At 40.2% G+C, this 22,629-nt stretch overlaps 1 protein-coding gene across 1 annotated transcript in view; it reads left to right on the forward strand.

Annotated features, from left to right (window-relative positions):
• The window catches only part of LOC146483808 (unconventional myosin-IXb-like), a 61,161-nt gene that overhangs the window by 19,522 nt on the left and 19,010 nt on the right, over positions 1–22,629 (forward strand). The window contains exons 20-28 of the mRNA XM_085105978.1: positions 208–342; positions 1,313–1,393; positions 2,641–2,751; positions 16,824–16,949; positions 18,516–18,665; positions 19,246–19,415; positions 20,104–20,175; positions 20,769–20,957; positions 22,246–22,306. Of these exons, the coding sequence (XP_084962104.1) occupies positions 208–342; positions 1,313–1,393; positions 2,641–2,751; positions 16,824–16,949; positions 18,516–18,665; positions 19,246–19,415; positions 20,104–20,175; positions 20,769–20,957; positions 22,246–22,306 (1,095 nt within the window). The remainder of the gene's footprint in view (positions 1–207; positions 343–1,312; positions 1,394–2,640; positions 2,752–16,823; positions 16,950–18,515; positions 18,666–19,245; positions 19,416–20,103; positions 20,176–20,768; positions 20,958–22,245; positions 22,307–22,629) is intronic.

Raw genomic sequence — 22,629 nt, forward strand, 5'->3', positions numbered from 1 at the left:
CTCTGAAAAATGTATGGTTACCCCGAATTTCGATATTAAGAGCACTTGTTGAGTTCTGCCTTTTCTGCATAGTTTTAAACTGCGCAAAAATATCCCTGAATTAGTAGGCAGCACCCATAGGAAAACCGAGTATCTCGAGATGCGCAGAACGTATGCGCAGGAACAAAAGTAGGTACCGTCCTTAAAGGGTCAACAATCTTTTTGCAGCCACTGTCCAAGATTCGTCAAGGTTTGGAAACCAAGCGGGACATGACTGTACGCACGTTTGATTACCTGTTCAGGAGTCAGCAGCGAGGGAAAGGCACGCCGAAAAATCCGCCAACAGTCAGCGCGCAGTTTCAGGTTTGTCTTGATTATAGTCACAGTGCTTTATAGACCAATCCAGGGCCCCTTTTCTCGAAAGCCCCGGTAACTTACCGGGCCCGTTAAGTATATTTTTAAATGTTTTTTCGCCGATTACACAACGATTACAGACATGGTACTTCGCCAATGTTTTCATAGAATAATAAGATTTTAAAATGTAGTATTCAAAGCTAACAAAAATTGACGTCTGTTAAGAAACATTTGTCACCAAAATTACTTATCGGGCCCGGTAAGTTACCGCTGGGGCCCGTTTCTCGAAAGTCCCGAAAGAAAAGTCCCGGTAACTTACCGAGTGCGATAAGTATATTTTGAAATGTTTTTTCGCCGATTACACAGTGATTACAGACATGGTACTTGGCCAATGTTTTCATAGAATTATAAGATTTTAAAATTTAGTATTCAAAGCTAACAAAAATTGACTACTGTTAAGAAGCATTTATCACCAAAGACACTTATCGGATCCGGTAAGTTACCGGGACTTTCGAGAAACGGGCCCCTAATCCCTTCGCTCTCTGTCACGCAACTCCGCGCTCCGTGAGTTACGTGACAGAGAGCGGAGGGGCCAGAACTGGACTAAGTTTCTAGTGGTTGCCTATGACAACAGATTGCATTTGAGCATATGCCATCTACTGGTGGGTTTGTAGTGGTGTAATCATGTTTTGGCTTGTTTAAAGGAAATCGCCACTCGAGAAATAAATTTACTTTCCACATTTTCTTGGAAAGCATGGGACTGATATTTCTGTGTCAGCCAGAAAAGTATTTGTTTATTGCCATGAATTTATCGCAAAGCACTTGTGTGCTCTTTGTAAATTTACAAGTACTGCATGTGATTATGTTACTGAACACGGAAGAGTTGGCCTAGTGTAAACGTAGCCTGTATATCAACTTTTGCGTAGCTACAAAGCGGAGTCCAACTAAACCTTTGTTCCTTTGTTATTTTCTTTGTCAGTCTTCTCTCAATCGCCTCGTGGAAATCTTGGAAGAGGCTCAACCTTTCTTTGTTCGCTGCATCAGATCCAACGCTGAGAAGGTAAACATATTTAGTTACTCAAACAAATTAAAGTCACGGTCAGTTTCAATCAGCATAGCGCTGACCGTTAAATGGACGAATTCCAAAGTGTCGCACATGTCGTGCAGTGTTTTGTTTTGGTTGTGTTTATTTCGCTGTACAAAGGCCCGGGTGTTTCTAACGTTTTAGTCTGTCGGGATGAAATCATAGACTGCGACAAGTCAAGTGAAAGCTACGGAGCAGTACTTTGCTATGGAACTGTTTATTATGCTGTACAAGGTGGCTATGTGGATGAAATCCTAAAGTGTGACCATTCAAATGAAAGCTGCTGAGCAGTATGTTACTTTGGAGCTGTTTGTTATGCTGGGCAAGGTGGTTCTATCTTTTGAGTCTGTGGGTGCAATCCCAAAGTGTTGTCATTTAAATGAAAGCTACTGAGCAGAACTTTCCTATGGTGCTGTTTATTGTGCTATACAAGGTGGCTCTAACTGTTAAGTATCCTAAAGTATCCTTGCGACGATTCAAGTGAAAGCTACTGAGTAGAACTTAACTGCGAAAGTTGAGTAGTACTTTCCCTTAACACTGTTTAGTGTGTTTTTAAAAGTGGCTCAAACGTTCGAGTCTGTAGATGAAATCCTAAAGTGTGACCATTCAAATGAAAACTACTGAGCAGAACTTTCCTGTGGTGCTGTTCATTATACTGTCCAACGTGTTTCTAACTTTTGAAACTGTGGACAGAATCCTTAAGTGGGACCATTCAAAATCATAAAGCTATTGACCAATTTTGTGGTGCTGTTTATCTTGTTATACAAAGTGTTTGTTACTTTTCGTTCTGTCGATAAAATCTTTAAGAGTGACATTCAAATTAAAGCTGTTTGGTGGTTCTTTCCGTTGGGGCTGTTAATCATGCTCTACAAGGTAGTTCTAATTTTTGAGTCAGTAATTTGAGCGTTCACACTTAAAATGGTCACCATTCAAAACCAAAGTAACTACACTGACCAATCACAGCAGACGTAAACAGCGCAATGAACCAATCAGAATTCAAAGGAAATACATGCAACCGGCGCCAAGCGCGGGAAAATGTGTGCGAACGAGGCACGATTGGTTTTGGTTTGGCTTCCCATTGGTTGAGAAAGTGGCGCGAACTTTGCCATCCGATCATAGAACGCAGTAGAGTAAAAACCGAAGCGAACACGAATTACTTTCGACACTCAATTGAAAACCGTTGTTTTAAATACAATAGTTCTAACAATTCATGTTTTTTCCAGGCACCTCTGACATTCGATCGTGACCTGGTGGTTCGCCAGTTGAGATATACAGGAATGCTGGAGACAATACGAATAAGGACCTTAGGCTACCAGTGGAGATTTACGTTTGAGGTAAGCTTAAAAAACACTATCATGTGCACTTGACAGTGGCCAGATCTGACTTCTGTTCGTCTTCTCGAGTAGTGTTCGCGGTTATCAGAAATACGTCTCTTGCACTAGATGCCTTTCTATTCATTCTGTAGAAATCGGACAAAGTGCGTTCTTGTTTCTTCTATAAAATAACGCTTGAAAATTTATCGTGTTTCCATGGAGACATGGAAACAACCGCTCAAACAATGATGGCGCTTGTTCAGTAAAGGCTCCTTATAATTCTCAACTGGAATGATGTCTGCGAGTTTGAAATGCACTGGAATTTTTTTAACAGCGTTATTTGTCTGCCAATCGTTAATAACTCGTGTGGAAAAGTACTTATTTAAGCAATGCACTTCCTTTTAACGTCATCCGTAGAATTCAGTGCTTAATGGCCTCGAAGCCTTAATCCATGTAAACATTGAGAATAGTGGGTGCTTACAGATGATGCCACGAACCAACGAGCAAAGGGCTTGGTAGCCGTCAAAACTTTCCGTCCATATCGTGTAATGCCTTCATATCTGATCACTGATGTGGTCCTTTTGTTTGGACAACAGAAGTAGTAGAACAATCGATTCCATTTGAGAGAAAACTAGGTATTAACTTTGGCGTTGTGTTTACAACAGTATGAATCAATGGAATTGAAATATATGAAATTCATACATTGTAACTGCAGATAAAAGAATCAATAACAGAGACACCATCGCAGTAATGCACGCAACTTAAGTAGCTGCGAAAAGAAAGCCTGGAAAAAAAAGAGGAGTGTGAAAAACAATGAAGACCAATTACCATGAAAAAGGTTTATTCGAACTCAGATCTCAGATCCGAAATTTCAGGTTGTTTTATTTTGCAACGCAAAAATTCGCAACGCAGTAAGCATGAAAGGGATTTTTCTGACTGACAGAAAAGATCGTTATGTTTTGACACTAAAACAAAACAGACGTTGTCATGGATTATATAGAGGATATTACATGACCGCGCGGAGATACGAAATTTTCTCTTCGAGTGTTGGAAAAATCGCGAACGAGTGAAATATCGCGCGAAAACATGATATCTTCACACGTGAATATAACATGTTATCTTCGCACGTGAAAAGATCACCGCTGCTATGGTTACATAATAAATCGCGCCTTTTGCAATGATTTGGTATTTCATTGATGCTTATATAATAATTTGAAAACTTGAAAACTTAAATACATAGCAGTAGTTGCCATTCAAGGGTTATTTGAAAACGCACAGAAATTTTCGTTTGGTTTTCCAGTGGCGAGAACATCTATTTTCTCCTTTCAGTAGCATTCAGTACTTGATCAAACATGAGAATATAGGAAGTGATCACCAAAGATTAGTTGTCTTGATGTTTAAGCAAATTCTCCCAATCAGTGCCATAAGAAATATATAGAGAACTCTGAGGAGAATTTACGCGTTGATATTGGGCTTTAAAGGCTAACAAAAGAATAAACCACAGAAACAGTTGCCATGAAACGAACTGTACTGTAAACAAATATGAAAATAGGCGTGGTTTTGTCTTGGCAACATAAAAATCATAGCAACAACTACCATGCAATGTAGGGGTTATTGCACAACGATTTGCATTAATACCGTTATTATTGGAGATATATATCGAAGAACGTTCCACCAAGAGCGTTATCACTCTTGTGCGGGCACTAGAAGGACCGAATACACTCATCAGAGGTACGACATTCCAGTTAATTTGTTCTGTCATGGGTTGCTCCGCAAGTCGCTCCCTTGCTCCCGTTTCGCCTGGCGGTGTAACTGCCACTGGAGACATTACTGAGTCTAGAGAAGAGTATCTGGAGAATGCCCGCGCCGTCTTGTCAAGAGTGCGAATTATTCCTGTCTTACAGAGGAGGAGGGCCAGTTCCGTTGGTCTACCTGAAGAAGACGGTGTGTACTGGGTGTACTGGCGACCCGAGCCGGAAGAAAACCAAGTGTTGAAAATCAGGCAGGACGACTGTCGACCGAGTTCTGAACGAATACTTTACAGACGAATCTTTCGAACGGACCCTCTACGGGATCGCTTAACTAAGAACTGATTCAAACGAGACTTGACAAAAGTGGGCCTTTAGGAAGTGGTCGCTTGCAAGACATTTTAAAGGCATTTTTTGACCCTGGAATGATTAAGACGAAATTTCATAGATAGTCGTTACGATTGTTGCCTAAGAGAGGCTTTAGATGAAGCGTTTGACTGACAAGTGATTCAAACAGGATTTAGATACTAAAGAGCGCGTCCAATCGCTTGATTCCTCCCTGCACTAGAACAGAAATTTTGCACAGTAGATACACATGGTTTCGACGACTATCAGAGAACAAGGTGGATACTAAATTCTACTTGGGAAGAATCGAATATTACTGACATTCTGTGATAGAGCGAGGCAAGGGGTACGCGAAAGAGCGAAACAGAAATTTCATTTTGCTTAACTGTAATTTGTAATTACGGCGTTGATACACTCAGAGGCTCTTTAATATTGTAAATCTTGTTGAGTGCGTGAGCATTTTGATGTTAAATTTTCATTTTTCGAATCAGTGTTTAGACCTGTCTTTACATAAACTTTTCATGTATTATTTTATGAACTTGAACTCGAGTGAATGCAATAATTTGCGGTAGTGCAGTTTTGACCGAGTCCTTATGGGGATAAACGTTTTTTTTTTATATTATGACAGCACTTAATAAAAACGACAACATGCTTGTAACGTGCTTCGTTTATTGTTACAAAATCATCCGTTTCAGTTCTAAATTAATCCCGAAAATAATCGGTCCGTTACGATTCAACGAACGCCCCATGCCTGATGTTGAATTTGTTATAAGCTCCCTTTTACGTGCCGTTTTCGAATACAGTAATCTCGTAGACTACGGAAACGTTAAGAATAGCCACCGAATGTTTGAGAAATCATCGTAAAAATTGATTAGAGTCCAGTGGAATCTTTGAGTTCTGTAATAATAATAATAATAATAATAATAATAATAATAATAATAATAATAATAATAATAATAATAATAATAATAATAATAATAATAATAATAATAATAATAATAATATATCGACCTTAAATAGAGTCTGTCTATGTCTGGGATTCAATAACATTTTAACCCTTAAAGCCCTAGCAGCGATCAGCATAAACTTTCTCCTTGTAATATCAATGCTTATTCAACCCCTGAGGTCATGAGAATTAGGTGAATTTTCTTGATACTTTTTAAATAGCCTCTCCCCAGAACTTTTGCAAGAAAAGTATGGGGACAAGATAGGAGAATTTGTTCTTCGATATTAGGGGTGAAAGGGTTAAGTATGTTATACCAGTCCCAAACCGTCTGCTGATGATGTTATGTGATTTTACCTATTGAGTCTGCGGACAAGATGGAACGACGAAAGCAACGTTCTGCTGCCCTTACCCACCTCCCCTCCCCCCTCTACTTTGTCTGCACCGGCTGCAGAAAAGACTGGGGTACAACAAGCATCGTCTTACGAGACGTTGCCCTGCCTACTGCCTGTTGAGCCCTTCTCCCGCCCACGCCTCAGTCCTCTCCCGGCTCGCTTTTCTTGCCACTCACGCCCTCACTTTGATTGGAGAGCTTGTTTGCAGGCCAGTAATTGATACCACATGCACGTTTGCTTCACAACCCTTCTGAGATGCACCAGCACACTTGCTGTGGCAGGCTGTTCTTACTAGTCTACACAATGAAAAAACAGAAACAGTTGAGATGTAACGAAAAAGAAACAAACAAAAGACAAAAGCAAGCGGAGAATTAAAGCACAGCCACCATTGCCGTCTAATAAATAAAATCACCGAGTTTGTTTTTCATAATTATTTTCTCTCTGATAGCTCAGGGAAGCGATCTGCCTTTTTCACACAAGAGCGTGGTTTCAGTTACGCATGATCAGAATATTATTTGCAGCAAAACACCGTTGGACAGTATTGCGCATGAGCAGACCATTATTTGTAGGCAGTTATTTGCAGGTCACGTGGTTTGCTCTCGGCCAATGAAAAGGAAGAAAAACATCGAATGATTAAATGGATTATTTTGGAAAATAATACATAGCAAACGTTGCTATGAGACGGGTTATTTTGCAGACAAACAGGAAGCGGCGTGTGGCCTTCCCTTGGCAACGGAGATAATAGCAACAGTTGCCAGGACACAGCTTAACTGACGTCATTGCTCAGGTTTTTGAACACCCATTGCAACATTTTAAGTTTATTTTTCAAGCTATGCCGGGTTGTTCAGCAAGCCGTTCGCTTATATCCCTCCCACCCGGCCGTACTGCTGCCGCTGAAAATATTATTCGGTCCCGTGAAGAGTACCAGGAGAATGCCCGCGCCGCCTTGGCAAGAGTGCGAATCATTCCTGCCATGCAGAGAAGACGACTTGTTTCAGTTGGACTCCCTGAAGAAGACGGCGTTTTCTGGGTCTACTGGCGACCTAAGCAGAAAGAGTAACGTCGACGAGAAGTAACGAAAACGGGCGCGACTTTGTTCGGAGCGTGGTTGTCGAACGAACCAAATGCGGTCACTTATGGGCCGCGCGCAAGAGATTCGTAGCACTGGGTTTGACTTGGTACTGGAATGAGACGACATTTCACCCGGGTGGTCGCTTAGTAAGAGAATTTTTAAAAGCACACCGTTTGGTTGAAACGAAATTTCACGAAGGTGGTCACTGGAGGGAGATGGTCACTTACAAAAGATTTTAAGTACAGTGATTGACTTTCTTAGAGATGATCACTGATATGCAATTTTTCAAATGAAACGGCCAAATGTTAACGAAAGCGGACGCTCGCTAAATTCTTTCCCGATTATTTGCTGATTTTGTAAATCCGTATCGTCGAGTTAAAAACTCGTATATTATAAACAAGACACTGTTGAAGCAACTGAGAAGCACGGAATTAAGTGACAAGCATATTGAAAGAGAAATTTGTGCATGTAGAAATCCAACCTTTACGACGACTAGCTGAGAGAGTAAGCTAGACACAAAATTCAATACGAAAATTAGTTCTGTTTGCATGTGAATGAGCCTCGCTTTCATAATGGAGTGCAAAGCAACTTGGAAATGGCCGAAACGTGTTTGAAATAAAGGTTTATTAAAAAAACAAAACAAAACAAAAAAACAAAAAACAAAAAAAATCTCGGAAATGGCCTATGCTTGAGAAATGCTTGAGGTCGCTGAGTAAGTGAATTTAAGCACACCGTTTGGCTGAAACGAAATTTCCACGAAGGTGGTCACTGGAGGGAGATGGATTTTAAGTACATTGATGGGCTTTCCTAGAGATTCTCACTGTTATGGAATTTTTCAAATAGAACAGCCGAATGTTAACGAAAGCGGACGCTCGCTCGATTCTTTCTCGATTATTTGGCGATTTTGTAAATACATAATTTTCAGCAAAAACCTTGGAAGAGACATTTGTGCATGCAGAAATGCGAATCTTTTCGACGATTAGCAGAGAGTAAGGTAGACACGAAATTCAAACAACGGAGCTCCGTCGTTTGGAACAGCGAAGCGTGATGATTTTGAGCGATCCGAGAGCGCTATTTTTCTCTTCCGTTTCCGTTTACTTGTTGATTGGCACTGTGAGTTAGTGTAAGGATTTGGAGCGTTTTCGGAGAGATTAAATACGTTTTTATGAGAAATGTAATTAAAGTATTTCTATTGTTATATTTACTGAAATGCTCTTTAAATGCATGTAAGAATTTTGACTTCCATTATCGAACTGTATTTTCTCTTTATTGTTGTCAATACATTTGTTATAGTGCTAATTGGGAGAATTTCTTTGAACATCATGACGTTTTGTCTTTGGTGATATTTTCTTTGCTTGTCAGTATTAGGGCCTAAGGGGTAAAAAATCTTGTGGATTGCTTCAGCCTTTTGCATCGTAGTCTTTCTATTTTTGTTTAAATCTTTGAACCTCATTACGAAAGCGAGGCTAAGTGCAAAGCTTTTCTTTGCATATGAATGAGCCTCGCTTTCATAATGAGGTTCAAAGCAACTCGGAAATGGGCTATTTACAGTGTCGCATAAAGGCCCGTGTAAACGTTTTCAACATTTTACCAGCATTCGTTCAACAAAAGTTGAACGGATATTGGTCAAATGTTGGACAAATGTTGTTCAAACGGCTTCAACGCCATTCAACATTTTCGAGGACAAAGGAAATGTTGCATGGATGTTGAATGAAAATTTAAACCAGCACGTTTTCAACAAGCTTTCAACGTTTTTTACAATGTTGAACGACCTGTTCAAACGCCCCCGCATTTAGTTGAACAAAGTGTTTAACGTATGTTGAAGCAAATATCGAAACCGTTTAAACGGGCCTTAAGTGTCGTTGTATAAAATGCTTGATATGGAACGGACGGACGGACGAGCGAACGAACATGAATTGAATACAGTAGAATCACCAAACTCAAACTTCTAGGTAGTTCAGACAGACTACAGTTCCTGCTTAGTTCGGTGAGTCGACTTAACGATGTCTCTAGACTTGCTTACAAGTCGAGTTCACGTGCATCTTGCTTAGAAACGCGAAACGCGATCGTCAGACCTCTAGCGAGCGAGCGCGGAGCTCTAGCGAGAGAGCGAGCGACTTTGAGAAAGTCTACGATGTCTCGAACAGTGTTTTTTTCTGTCACTATTTGAGTTAAGGATTCTGTTATAATTACTTCAGTTTCCGTTGGACCGTATCTTCAGTGGATAAACAGGTATTTGATAAAAGTAGTTTGATAATAAAACGATAGCAGATTTGTAACATATCTATATTTAGTCCATTGCTTTCACAACAGAGTATCTACTCAAGGTGAATTTGTGTAATCTTACTTATTCTAATTACGCATCAGAAATCTCACTAGAAATTGTTTTTGAAACAAGCGACGTTCAAATTTGCGATTTGATCACTGAAAGCAATTGGTTGGCCCTTGCCAATTATAATTCGATAACAATTTTCAGTTATTAAGGAGATGTCCTCGATGAGTTCAGCGTGAGCGCGACTTTACGCTCATCACTTACAGTAGCGCCATAAAGCTGGCTAAGTAGCCACCGAATCACTTCAAAAATTGGCGTTGGGGCTGGGGAAAAGAAACAGTTGGGGCGCGCACTGAATTTCCGCTCGGATGTGCCTGTTCAGAAATTGTGTCTCCGAATGAAAAATTTCCGTTCAATTTCGAAATTCTGCGGTTTATTGAACGAAAACAGTCTTTCCATTTCCTTCCCGACCAAATTTTCCGCCGTTTTTGTAAGCAGCCAAGAATTTCTTTCCTCCGAGGAAAGTCAGTGTCTGTACTTCTTCCGAGTTCGTACTAGCCTCCCACGCAGTCGTTTTTAGGGGACTCGTATTACCTCCTCCCCACTACGAGTCCCCTAAGAACGACTGCGTGGCCGTGGGAAGCTAAGTACGTACTGATAGCGCTAGGTTTCCCACTCCTCTCTCTTGGGAGTGGGAAACTTAGGAAGTGATAACTCGCTAAAATGGCCTCAAATCAGCACAAAATAACAAACAGACAATAGGCAATACACCTTAGAGGCAAGGTACGTTATTTCTATTAAGAACTTTCCAGTATTTGTACCTCCTAAACCGTATCGTAAATATTCCCGTACAAACTCTTATATTTGCGCCGTGACCGCTATTACGCAAGATGATCATCGCTCACAGATAGCTTGAGCTTGGGCTGCATGTGATAGCGCACGTGGTCCTTGTAGTCGTGTTTACGGTAAACGACAAACGTGAGATTCGCGTTTTGTGTCCTTGAAGATGAGAATGCATGTAATGCAAAACAGTTCTGACCTTTATGCTGCCGCAAAGCTACTCAATTGTACTGAGAAACTCAAAACAGCCAGCAGCAAATCAAGATAAACATGGTCACGTGGTCATGTTTTCCATTTGCCGTTTGTTGTAAACGTAATTCTGAATCTTTGTATTACCATTTAAAAAAAAAATACTAAAACGACATTCTACAGCGTCAAATTCCTAAGAGTACAGGCTTTATCAGCTTTATCATAACCTTCAAATTAAAAAGAAAAGAGTAAAATTCTTAATTTATTCCTGACTTGTAAACTGTGAAGAGAGCCGCGACCAAAATTATGCATTGAATACAGTTGACTTTTTTCGACTTGAAAACATCGAAATATTGACCTTTTTCGTAAAGGCGGTCGATAAATTATTCTTTTGTTTTCATGAAAATTAGCCCTACTAGCCTTGTCAGCATGTGCAAAATTCAAAAGAATTTTTCTCTGAAATGAGGTTAGTAGGGCTAATTAACATATATTGAAAAGAATAATAAATCGGCCGCCATTTATGAAAAAGGTCTATGCTCTTATAAATACGTTTCAGCATGTGGAAGTTTGTACATCTGCGGTTTTTGTTTTGTTTTCCCAAACTGTTTCCTTTTAAATCTGTTTTAAACCTACTACAGAATTTCAAACCATCACTGGCATTTTTAAGCCGGGTGTCATTTTACATAGGGTTTGTGATGTAATTTCTCTGAACGAAAAAAAGGAAGACGTCTTCCACAGGTTGAACAGCGACAAACTCGCTTTGTTTAGAGGAAATTCCAGCCCGCCGACTTTAAGCACAGTAATATATTCTCACAATTTGATTGGACTTCCTTAATTTAATTCAAACATCTGTTTGAAACAACCACCTGTAATATAGATTCACTCGAACACCGCGAGTTCCAGAGAACTTCCGTGCTAGAATACTGCAGTGTGTAATTAAGCTTCCCTGGAAGAGGCGTACAGGAGAATTAATTGTGCCAAGGTTCAAGTTCGAACTCGTGCGTGTCCACCGCGGGTGACGAAAGCAGTCATCCGATACGTTCGTGTCTCTAAAGCTAAGCCGGGAAATTCGCTTCTTGATTACACACAGCTTTTTGATCCGTCGTAACTACTCGCCAGATTTAGTTCACCCAGACGCTGTCAGGTTTTTGCGGTGTTGTTATGTATTGCGTTTGCGATATCGCGTAGATGAACGCGAAGGAGTGAAATTTGCTGTAGTCATCGACCGGCATTGTCATTATTGTATGATGCAGTGCTAGCGAGTTCTTTTTGAGCACACGGCTCGCTTTTAGTTTGATGGCCTCGGGCTGGTGACTGGATCAACTATAATGTTGAAGGGTTTCTCGTCTGCCGCATGGCAAGTTTGTGTTGAGGGGTCTACGTTTTTCGTCCTCGTTGCTTTTACCGTGTTCCATTTGATAAAGGTTAGTAGTTTTAATTCCTGCCGTTTCCGTAGTTTGAAAATGCTTTGTATATTGTAATGTATTATTTAGAAATGATGATTTCTCTTGATAAAGAACATCGTTTAACAGGTGCTTTGCCGAGTCATTTTGTACAAATATTATCTTTAGACACGCTGAAGGATGAATATAATTTTGTACAAAACCGTATCTTTTGGCACACTGAAAGATGAATTGTAAATGAAGTAGAACTCATTTCATTTTTAGTGACGAATTTCCCCACTTCCGGTGATTCTTTCATAGTAAGACAAAAATAGATATGATTATAAACTTTTCTCAGACGATCGAAGGCGTTCGTGTTCAGGAAGGCTAGAATTGTTGAAACAGTATTAGAAAGGCAATTTAAAAAACCCAAGCCTGTCTGATGCATTTAAACGCTCATTTGAACTTTTAAGCTCTTGGTCCGGCCGGCGAATGAGAGTTAAATGTTAATGCCTTCTTTTTATTTGTGGAAATCTCACGCGTACTTAATCTCCTTTTATCGTGCGTAGATATTGAAAGGAACGATGGATTTATCAGATTGAACTTCCGGATAATCGCTGATTTAAATAAGAATGTTAAATTATCGGCGTAAAGTTGGCTAGTCTGCCTGTTTGTTGCGTGGTGTACCATTGTTATGATTAGAGATTTTCCTCGTGGAGGAAAATTAAAACATCGCGCGCGTCATGTAATACAGCTCTTACTTAAGTCATTCTATGACATGCAAAAGTGGCCGTTTATTGAAGGCTATCGAGCGGTTTGCTATTGCCGGATGAAATCCAATCGTATGACCATCCAAGTTAAAGCTAAAGAGCAGTGCTTTCTCGTGGTACCATTTATCAGTTTTCTTTCTGACACGGTGGTTCAAACTTTTAAACCTGTGGACGAAACTCCAAAGCGGTTGCCTGCGTTTGGTGGTTTGGTGTGTGCGGCTCATTTTGTTGATACAGTCTGCTTTGAGTAAATTGTAGGAAATTTTACTTTTCTGCAAAGTGTCGAGAGTAAAATTAAACGAATGGGAATACTCAGCGATGTTCCACCAGTTGCAGTCGAGAAGTAATTTTGTTCTTCGTCTGCGGTGTGTAGCTTATTTTTATCAGCATGGCTTTTTTATGGGGGTCTGAAGAACGGAATGTAAACAAAACGTGCGAAAAATAGTTTTACAGTTGAAGATATGCTTTTATGTTATCCTTGTCAAGTAGGTCCATTAAATACGATCTCCAAACTTTACGCAGACATTTTTGTTTGTAATTAGTTTTTGTTTTAGCCTTCGAAAGCACTTCTTCACTGTCACTGTTTCGACTTGAGACAGATTTCTCAAACAAAATATTGAAAGAATGCTGTCACAATCAGAAGGAATTATACCTGATGATTTTAAAAAACCGTGGACAGGGCGTTGTATTATAAACGCTTGTAAAGCATCTCATGGGCGAAAGAAAGAAGGCTAAAAATGCGGTCAAATGTTTCCGATTTCAGTTTTTATTGTCTAATTGTGTTTAATGTTACGTTTGTGTTAACGTTTTCTTTCGGCACTTTTAGAATTCATCAGTGAATAAGGGGTGTATTAATATACGATGTGTCTGGAAGCAATTTAATGTCAAGGAGAGATTTGGAATATGGGATAACCTAAGGTCGGGGGTCTGATTTTCATTCGAAATTTACTTTGAAAAAGTTGCCGACTCTATAGGTCATCGACCTTTTGTGATGAATTAGAGAGAACTGATTTTCTTTTATAAAAATGTTGATATTTCCAGACGGCTTACTTGCGTTAATATTTTCACGCATATCGAGGAAAAGCCATTCCCGTATATGGCGCGAATTATGTTCCAGCGGATTTGAGAATTTTTGTGGTTTCACAGATCTTTTGTAAACAGGTAAAGTCATCGTTTGTATCCTTCTCTCCCGCGTTGCCTCGTGCTCAGACGAATTCATGCGAAAATTTGTTTTTTTGAGCCGGATGTTGGCGAAATAAAGTAGAATCCTGGAGTTGTTGGAGCACTCGAGAGAAAAATACAATGTTTGAGATAGAAGGCTCTCTAGCAAGTTCGCCTGGAGTAAATTACGACGAAAGCCGCATAGCTAAAGGTTTGTCGAGAAAGCGAGAATCGGCTGTAACATTTTAATCATCGAAAATTGTTAAAGAGCAGAGATTTTGTGTGTGGACCTAACTGCATTTTGCTGTGGGAAGAATCAATAAGTACAAAACCAATCAATCAATATATTAAAGCCAAACTGTATTCAGGTTTTTACATACACGAGATTAGTGGAATATATTCCTTATCCTTGTCACGACCTTCCTTACGCTGATCGGAAGCTCTAAGCGCTTAGCTACAGGAAGATACTTAAGCCATTTTAACATGAGCCAAAATTTATATTCTCGTGTGTAGTACATAATCTGTCGAGTTTTTCTTTGACGTGTCTCCTTGCCAAAAACATCTGTCCTTCCAGCTCTTGAACAAGTCCACTGAAACCTTGGTCACTGTGAGGCATGGCACGATCAAGTCGAAATTGGCCGATAACGCTCCAAGGAAACTTTCTCGTGAACTTTATTGAGCTACGAATCTTGGACACTAAAAAAATAAAAAAAGAAAGAAATTTAACTCTCCTCCCCCATAAATCAATGGTGAATTCGCGCGCAAAGCAAAACGCCCCATTTTTCTACATTTGAAAAGGGGCGGGGGATTTATTTATTTTTTATTATTTAAATTTGTCCAAGGTTGAATCTTGGACAGCATAAAAAAATGAGAAATCAACTTCCCTCTTCCGAAATCAATGATGAATTCACGCGCAAGACAAAAGGTGCCATTTTTCGATCATTGATACAGGGGGGGGGGGGGGGGGGGGCTTTGTTTGAATTGTTCAAGATTGTGTGGTATTTACTTGGCTTTTATCTGACAGACGTCCCGCGAAGTGTTAGGATCGGTGATGTTAAAAAGGTCAAACGTTCTCATAGGGCTAAACATTTTCCATCTTATGTTTTTATCGCTAACTGACAACTTGCTTCAGTCTCCACGATGCAGATGCGAAATGTTGTGTATTGTCATTTGCTATTCATCCTGTTTAGTAGGTTTAATGCGACACAAGTTTTATTATTTTAGAAAACTAAGCTTGTTTTATTTGTTACTTCAGACATCACTTGCCTTTGAAGAAGATTAAGATACTGTTACTCGACTAAGCCATTAATGAGTTCCAGAGTGGAAATTTGGGAATTTTTCGTCTCACTTTTCTTGAGAAAATTTTCAAAGCAGTGTTCATTTGAATGATCACACTTTAGGATTTCGTCCGCAGATCCAAACGTTAGAATCACCTTGACTTGTACAGCACGATAAACAGCGTCACAGGAAAGTATTGATCAGTAGCTTTTATTTGAATGGTCACGGAACGAAAGGAACAAACCAGCGCAGAGTAATGCTAAAAATATTATTCAATTTCATCCAGCGAATCACATCACATAACATAACACATTAGACATTACATTCATATGGCACGAAACCAGGCGAGAATTGATCAAATTATTAAAATACCGTTTTAAGCAGGATTTACGGGGATTTTCGGTCGCTAATTAAATGGCTTTTCTTGTGGGAATATAATCTCGCCATTGTACCCGTGGTTCGTTGGACGTCTGGAATGTGTTGGATAGTTTGAAGAGGTAATTGTCTATGCTGGCGAACATCCGAATCAACCTGCACAAAAGGAAATGAATTGGCAGAAAGTTGCCAATTATCGTTTGTTTTGCCTCAGTCAGCTGTTTGCATGAGGCTGTCGTTGCTCTTCTTCGTTTGTCCAGAATAAAAACACAGTCTCGTAGACTTAATCTTGTTTATTCCCACAACAAAGCCAATTATACATTCTCAAGAAAAGCGAACCTGCCCTGTTGCCCCAAAACGGTTTTACCCAAAAATGAACTTTGCCCGAACGCGAAGGGACAGCGTGATGGGATCATTATTCCCGGCTTTGTGATGTTGTTAAACCCCTAGTCGATCCAACAAAGCTTTCGTGTAAATATTCGGTGTCAAAGCCCCCTTGTTTAAACAGACTGGGGTATTTTTGGACTCGGATCAGACCGGGCTGTTTACATTTATCATTTATTTAACCTGCATGATATCCAGGGAATCACTTGTATCAACAGTTGGCGTAAATAGGACAATCGAGGGGACGAACACGGGGATGGCCATGGGAATCACGATAATTGTGTCAAGAACTGGCGAACGCAATAGTCCTCAGGCGACCAACCGCTGGCCAAAGAGCCTGAGGACTCTCGGTACGAGATTGTGGCGAAGGATGCTAGAGCGTACGTCACGCGATATTTAAGTTCTCGTCACGCGAGATTTCCAATTGCGTGCTTGTACTCACTGCAAATAAATAGCCACTATGGAAAGGTTGCAAGAATCTTTAGTTGCTCCTTTGTTGTCTCAGTAAAGTATATGATACCTTCTAGAGTTTGGCAGGATTTCTTCATATTGTCACACTCGACCTGTTTATGAATAAGTTAAAGCCAAAACAAAAGAAATGACGTGATGGCTTTCAGTGAACGCAAATAACGGAACGAGCCAATCAGGTCTCAAGATAAAGCATGTGATCTCTGCCAAGCGCGGGAAAACATGCAATCGGTGCCAAGCGCGGGAAAAAAGTGCTCAATGCCAAGCGCGGGATAAGGCGCGTAAACCTGATCGCGGCTAGTTTGGCTTGAATTGTGATTGGTTAGAGCGCATAGCGCATTTTTTTTAACCAATAAGCGTTGCGCAAGCAAACGCAAAGGTGGATCTGTTAGTTTCCTCGAGCTAACCAAAATGCTGAATGGAAACGTCTTTGAACTCGCTTTTCACCGCCTTTTTTTTTGTTTTAACCAGGAATTTGTGAAGCGTTACAGCTTGTTGTTTCCGCAAAAAGAGAATGGAAGTTTACGAGAGGAAATGCCGGCCATTCTGGAATCCTTGGGACTGGACCCGCGGGAGTACCAGACGGGCAAAGAGAAGGTAAGCGAATCTGATTTACAACCCTGGAGTAAGATTTTTTTTCTTTGTACAGTGTAGTAAACAGCACGACAGGAAAGTACTACTCAGTAGCTTTCATTTGAATGTTCACACCTAGGAATTTCATGGACAAATCGTAAGTTATAACCACCTTGTATAGCACAATAAACAGCGCCACTGGAAAGTACTCTCCATTAGCTTTTAGTTGAACGGTCACACTGTAGCTCGTTTAGGATTTCATTTACAGAGGCAAGCTTACAAGCACCGTATAGAATTATAAAGAATAAGACGGGTTCGTACGGTTAGACCATCTGTATCATTGTACATGTATAATGCAATTCCAGGGATTTGATTCCCTTAGCGGCCCCTATACCATGCCCGAGAAATAGCGACCATTAAATTGTCTTCCTTTAAAGCGAAATCAGTAAGATCTAGCAACATTTCTTGAAAGTTTTTAATAAAACAGTTGCTAGAGGTAAATTACTGGTTGACGAGATCTCAGTCGGCTTTATTCGTAGATCCTTGTATTTCAATTCAAAATGGCTGCCGCGTCTCTCATGCGTGAATTTTCATGGTGGCGGTTTGTGGTTCTTGGAACGAAAACACAGGTTTTCAATGAACAACTTCGAAATCAAAAGAACAACTTCTAAGGAACACTCGGCTGCTTAAAAAGAGGAAATCAGTGAGTTCATAGCAGAGAAATGACTGTTCGAGATTGTGGCAAGGCGAAACATGTGCGATCGGAAACAAGATCTGCAAATCATCACATGAGCTGTAGACTTTCTTAGAAATTTTTGTGTGCTCCTGGGAATACACTTTACAAAATACTACAGGTTTGAATGTGAATTAAACCGTGCTTTATGTTAAATTGGTCGATTTGTCATATTTCAAATAGCTTTGGCGAAATTTTCAAAAAACGAGAAATTGTGCTTTAGTGACTCGCAGTTCGCTTGAATCGTCGCCTTCACTTAGCTTCACTCGAGGCGAAAATTTAACGATTTTGCTTTTTAGGCGTGAACACAGGTCTGTCTGAATAAATTTTTCAATTAAGAAAGCTTATTGTCTGTTTATCCGTGTGTCTTGATTCACGGAATTTCTTCACCATGCGATCTTAGGTAAACCATGGGAGAGCCAAACCATATCTGTTACTGTCCCCTGTGCATTAAAGTGTAAACAAAGCGAAATCCTCCAGCGCATACCAAATTCGCCCATATGACAACACGATCAAATTACGCTGCACTATTTTGGCACTGACTAGAGCTGTTCATTTACCTACAACATTGCTTTTTAACTGCAATATTTTACAAAAATAAAGCAGTAGCCACATGCAGTCATAGACTGCCTTTTATTAATTGTGGTGACTTCATTTTGGGCTGAACGAAACCTCATGCAGTCATTTTCTTATCTGAAGAAGCTTGTTTACCCAATACTGGTCGTATCAACGGAATTTCACTACATTTTTCAATACTTTTATTTGAATGGTCACAGCTAAGGAAAGTAACTTAGTTTGATTCTTAAAGTAAATAGGTCAAATTAGCTCCATGTTGCGTTTTCTGTTCTTTTATTAAGGTGTTTCTACGAGATAGTCAACACTCTCTGTTACAATCACGGCTTCACTCGGAACAGATCCACAAGGTCTGTATTCTACAGCGCTGGATCAAAGGAGTGCTTCAGAGGAGGCATTTTATCAGGCAACGGAATGCTGCCATACTGATTCAGGTATAAACTTTGTTTAACAAGGGGGACACTTAACAGACTGTTACGACTGACGAACTTGGGCCCTCAGATTTCGGATCAAATTGGAATTTGGAAATGTTGATATTTGAGGAGGGGGAAAACCGGAGTACCCTGAGAAAAACCTCTCCGAACAAGGACGAGAATCAACAACAAACTCAACTCACATATACCGCCGAGTCCGGGAATCGAACCCGGGCCACATTGGTGGGAGGCGAGTGCTCTCACCACTGCGCCATCCCTGCTGCCCTTAACTGACGAGGATTACACAGTACACTTTCCTAGTTTCTTTGTTCCACATTGACAACAAACTCCAAAAACTTCAAATGAACATCGGGGCAGAAAAGGTGATTTGAAACACAGAGTTTGACAGAGAACTGATTCAAACGGGATTTAATAAATTAAGATAGTCGTGTAACGCCATTACACGAATATATAAGAGTTGTACCCTCTGAATAAATGAATGAATGAATGAACGAACGAACGAACGAACGAACGAACGAACGAACGAACGAACGAACGAACAATTGCCTTTTTTAAATTTATTCTCTTTTGTTGTTTTTAGGCCGGGTGGCGCGGTTACTCAGTTCGCGCTGAACTCGAGCTGCAGGCTCTCGCTACCCTTCGGATCCAGTCATTGTGGCGAATGTACGTGGCACGGCGTTACTATCTAGGTGTACGTGACAGAATAATTATGTTACAGAGTCACTCAAGGGGATATCTGGCGAGGAAAAGGTTTGTTAGACAGTGTTCTCATGTTCAAATATTGCGCATTGAAATATGACGTATTTTAAAGACTGGTGGGAACTATAAACTGAATCGGTTTTTGCGTTTTCGTACTACAGTCAGTGATTTTTTAATGTATAAACTGAAACGCTAAATTCGACAAAGAAAAAGAGGGGTTGGGTGCTCAGCGACTTTCAGTGTTACTTAAGTTTTGTAGACCCAATTTGTAGGTCGCGTTTTGTGCAACAACCTCACAAACAAAAAACAATGCACTCTACTTTCCCTTTTAAAACGTTGTGAAATTTATTCACAAGTTTTGTTATCGACTCTGTCTGGGATTTTGCTGAATTGGAATGATTTGGATAAATGTGAATGTAATTTATTTACCCACGAAGCACCAAAGAGCTCTAGGAACTCGTTCAAAGGTGTCCGTGCGTTACGGGTCGAATTGGAATTTGGAAAGTGTTGGTTTTTTGGAGGGAGGAAAACCGGAGAACCCGGAGAAAAACCCTCAGAGCAAGGACGAGAACCAACAACAAACTCAACCCACATATGACGCGGAATCCGGGAATGGTGGGAGGCGAGTGCTCTCACCACTGCGCCATCCCTGCTCCCTCAGTCTAGCAACTAGAGTACTGTAATGTCTTGGGAATGAACGCTGACTGTTTTGCTTCGTTTGGTTATGATCTTTTTGCAGATATGCAGACAGGGTCCAACAGCATAGAGAGATGATTTTGCAGCGGGATTCCTACAGCACGCCTGTTTCACCGTAAGACTTCCTTTCTATATTGTTTGAAAAGTTGACATGGAATAGACCTTCACCAAACTCAAACGGCTTGGACTTCTAAACTGATAAAAATAATCAACGCCAGAAACAGGAAAGCGCTCTGGTTTTCTTTAATGACCTTTCTAAGTTTCATCAAGTCGGGTATTAGAAAAATTTAGCATTGCTGTCAACGGCAAACGTTGAGTTTTTCTTGTGATCCTTAAAAGTTTCTTCGAAAGCTTTATTGCAATTATTTAAAAGCTAAAATGCGAACTCTTTTTACATGAAAACCTCAAGCGACGGTTAGCGAACGTGGAAAATGGCGTAAACAATCATGGCCAGGTGGTTATTTCAGTGCTGTTGGCGTTTGATGCTTAATCTCTAATATTGCTTCAGTTGAGAAAATACTAACAAACGCTTACATTACTGAGGGTATGCAAACATCTGTAGCCCTGAGAAAATTTTAGGTTCTGGAAATTCTCGATGAAACTATTGTATGCTTTTCTGAAAATTTCCTGTTTAGCAAGCTTTCCAATCGCCTCCTGGAGGAATCTTTAATGCTGAAGTACTTTGTTAATGCTTTTGTTGTCGTGTAGTCGACAGGAAACGTCCCCGTCGCGGTCTCTGAGTCGATCGTTTAGTGATCCGTCGCGCTACCAAGCTTCTTACTCCGAAGATGAGATGACGTCGGAAGACGATCTTGTAAAAAATCAGGAGATGTACAACATAACTGAAAACGGAGAAGATATGAACCCGTGGCTGCCAAGGGATCGTTCACACTCCAAGTAAGACCACGCTAATAGTGTTTTCACATGACGTCACAGCGGCCATGTTGGTGTCCCAAAACAAAGAAATGGCGGCCATGTTGGTGTCCCAAACTAAACCTCTGGGAATTGAACTCTATTTTTATGCAAATACTTTCCTTTGTTTCAGTAAACCAATATGGCCGGTAGTTACGTGAATAAAAACGCTCTATAGACCATTTCCGAGTTGCTTTGAACCTCATTATGAAAGCGAGGCTAAGTGCAAAGTTTTTGTTATGAAAAATAGTTTTCATTCACATGCAAACTAAACTAATTTCATATGAAAATGTTTGCACTTAACCTCGTTTTCATAGTGAGGTTCACGGCAACTCGGATATGGCCTATTCACCGTACCAAAAAAGATGAAAACTGGTACATTTACCCATAATTCTTAGTGTACGAAATTCATAAACTGCTGACAAAAACGCGCAGAAACGTTCCAAAAATTTCAAACCTGGCATACACAATGATGTTAGTACAGAGACGAGTTTCGCCAAAAACATGGCTTTAAAAGCTTCAAACCTAGCGTGCACAATGTTGTCAGTACAGAGACGAATTTCACAAAAAATATGGCTTTAAAAGCTTCAAACGCAGCATACACAATCTTGTTAGTACAGAGACGAATTTCGCAAAAAATATGGCTTTAAAAGCTTCAAACCTAGCATACACGATGTTGTTAGTACAGAGACGAATTTCCCAAGAAAATATGGCTTTCTATGTGCCTGTTGGATGTATTATGTTCGCACGGTGTTGTGGTAAAATGGACAGCCATCATCTTTTTTCCGTACGGTGGATTGGCGATTTTCGTTCGAGATAAACTAATTACAGAGCGGAGACTGTAATGAAACCAAACTAACGACCTCTGGTTCTTCAGAATTTATATTCATGTAGCGCTATTCGGAACGTACATAGCGCTTTACAAGCATAAACGTGGAAGAAACATTTGAAAAACTTACTGTTTAAGATTCTGTTTCAAAGAGTCGATGGTGTTAGACGTGCCGCTTACTTGACAGTAAGCAGTGGCAATCAATCAATCAATCAATCAATCAATCAATCAATCAATCAATCAATCAATCAATCAATCAATCAATCAATCAATCAATCAATCATTTATACACGATCGGTAATTAAAGCATTTATCTTTATCTTTCTGTCGTGTAAAAGGCTTTTCCGAAACGTTATTCCAAAGTTTTGATATAGGGCAGTTAAAAGAAGACAATGCCTGTTCCTTTAAAGATTACTAAAATTGATTTCTGTTTTATGGTTGCAGGGTAAAGGATATCGCTAGACGTTTTGAGAAAACACCACCGCAAAATGAAACGACGACCAAGGTATGTTTAAAGAGCTTTGGCAACCTTATTGCACTTTTATATTCCTACTGTTTATTAGACTGTTCACAGTCCCCTATTTTTCCGTGGGATTTTCGAGACTCGTACTCTTCGATCGAACTCCCGCCATCTTGGTTTAACGGCGAAGGCAACCTGGGGAGAGTGTCTAAACTACCGAAGGGAGCAGGAGTGGGGAGGCAGAAGGGATTTTTCTCGCTCCTCCTCCCCCACTCAACTTGCCCTGACTAGGGTCCCCCTTGGTAGTTTAGACACTCTCCCCAGGTTGCGCTCGCCTTTACAAACTGATGGCTCCAATAAATCAAAAC

Source organism: Pavona decussata, unplaced genomic scaffold, assembly GCF_977016875.1.
Source record: "Pavona decussata unplaced genomic scaffold, jaPavDecu1.1 SCAFFOLD_38, whole genome shotgun sequence".
Lineage (NCBI taxonomy): Eukaryota > Metazoa > Cnidaria > Anthozoa > Scleractinia > Agariciidae > Pavona > Pavona decussata.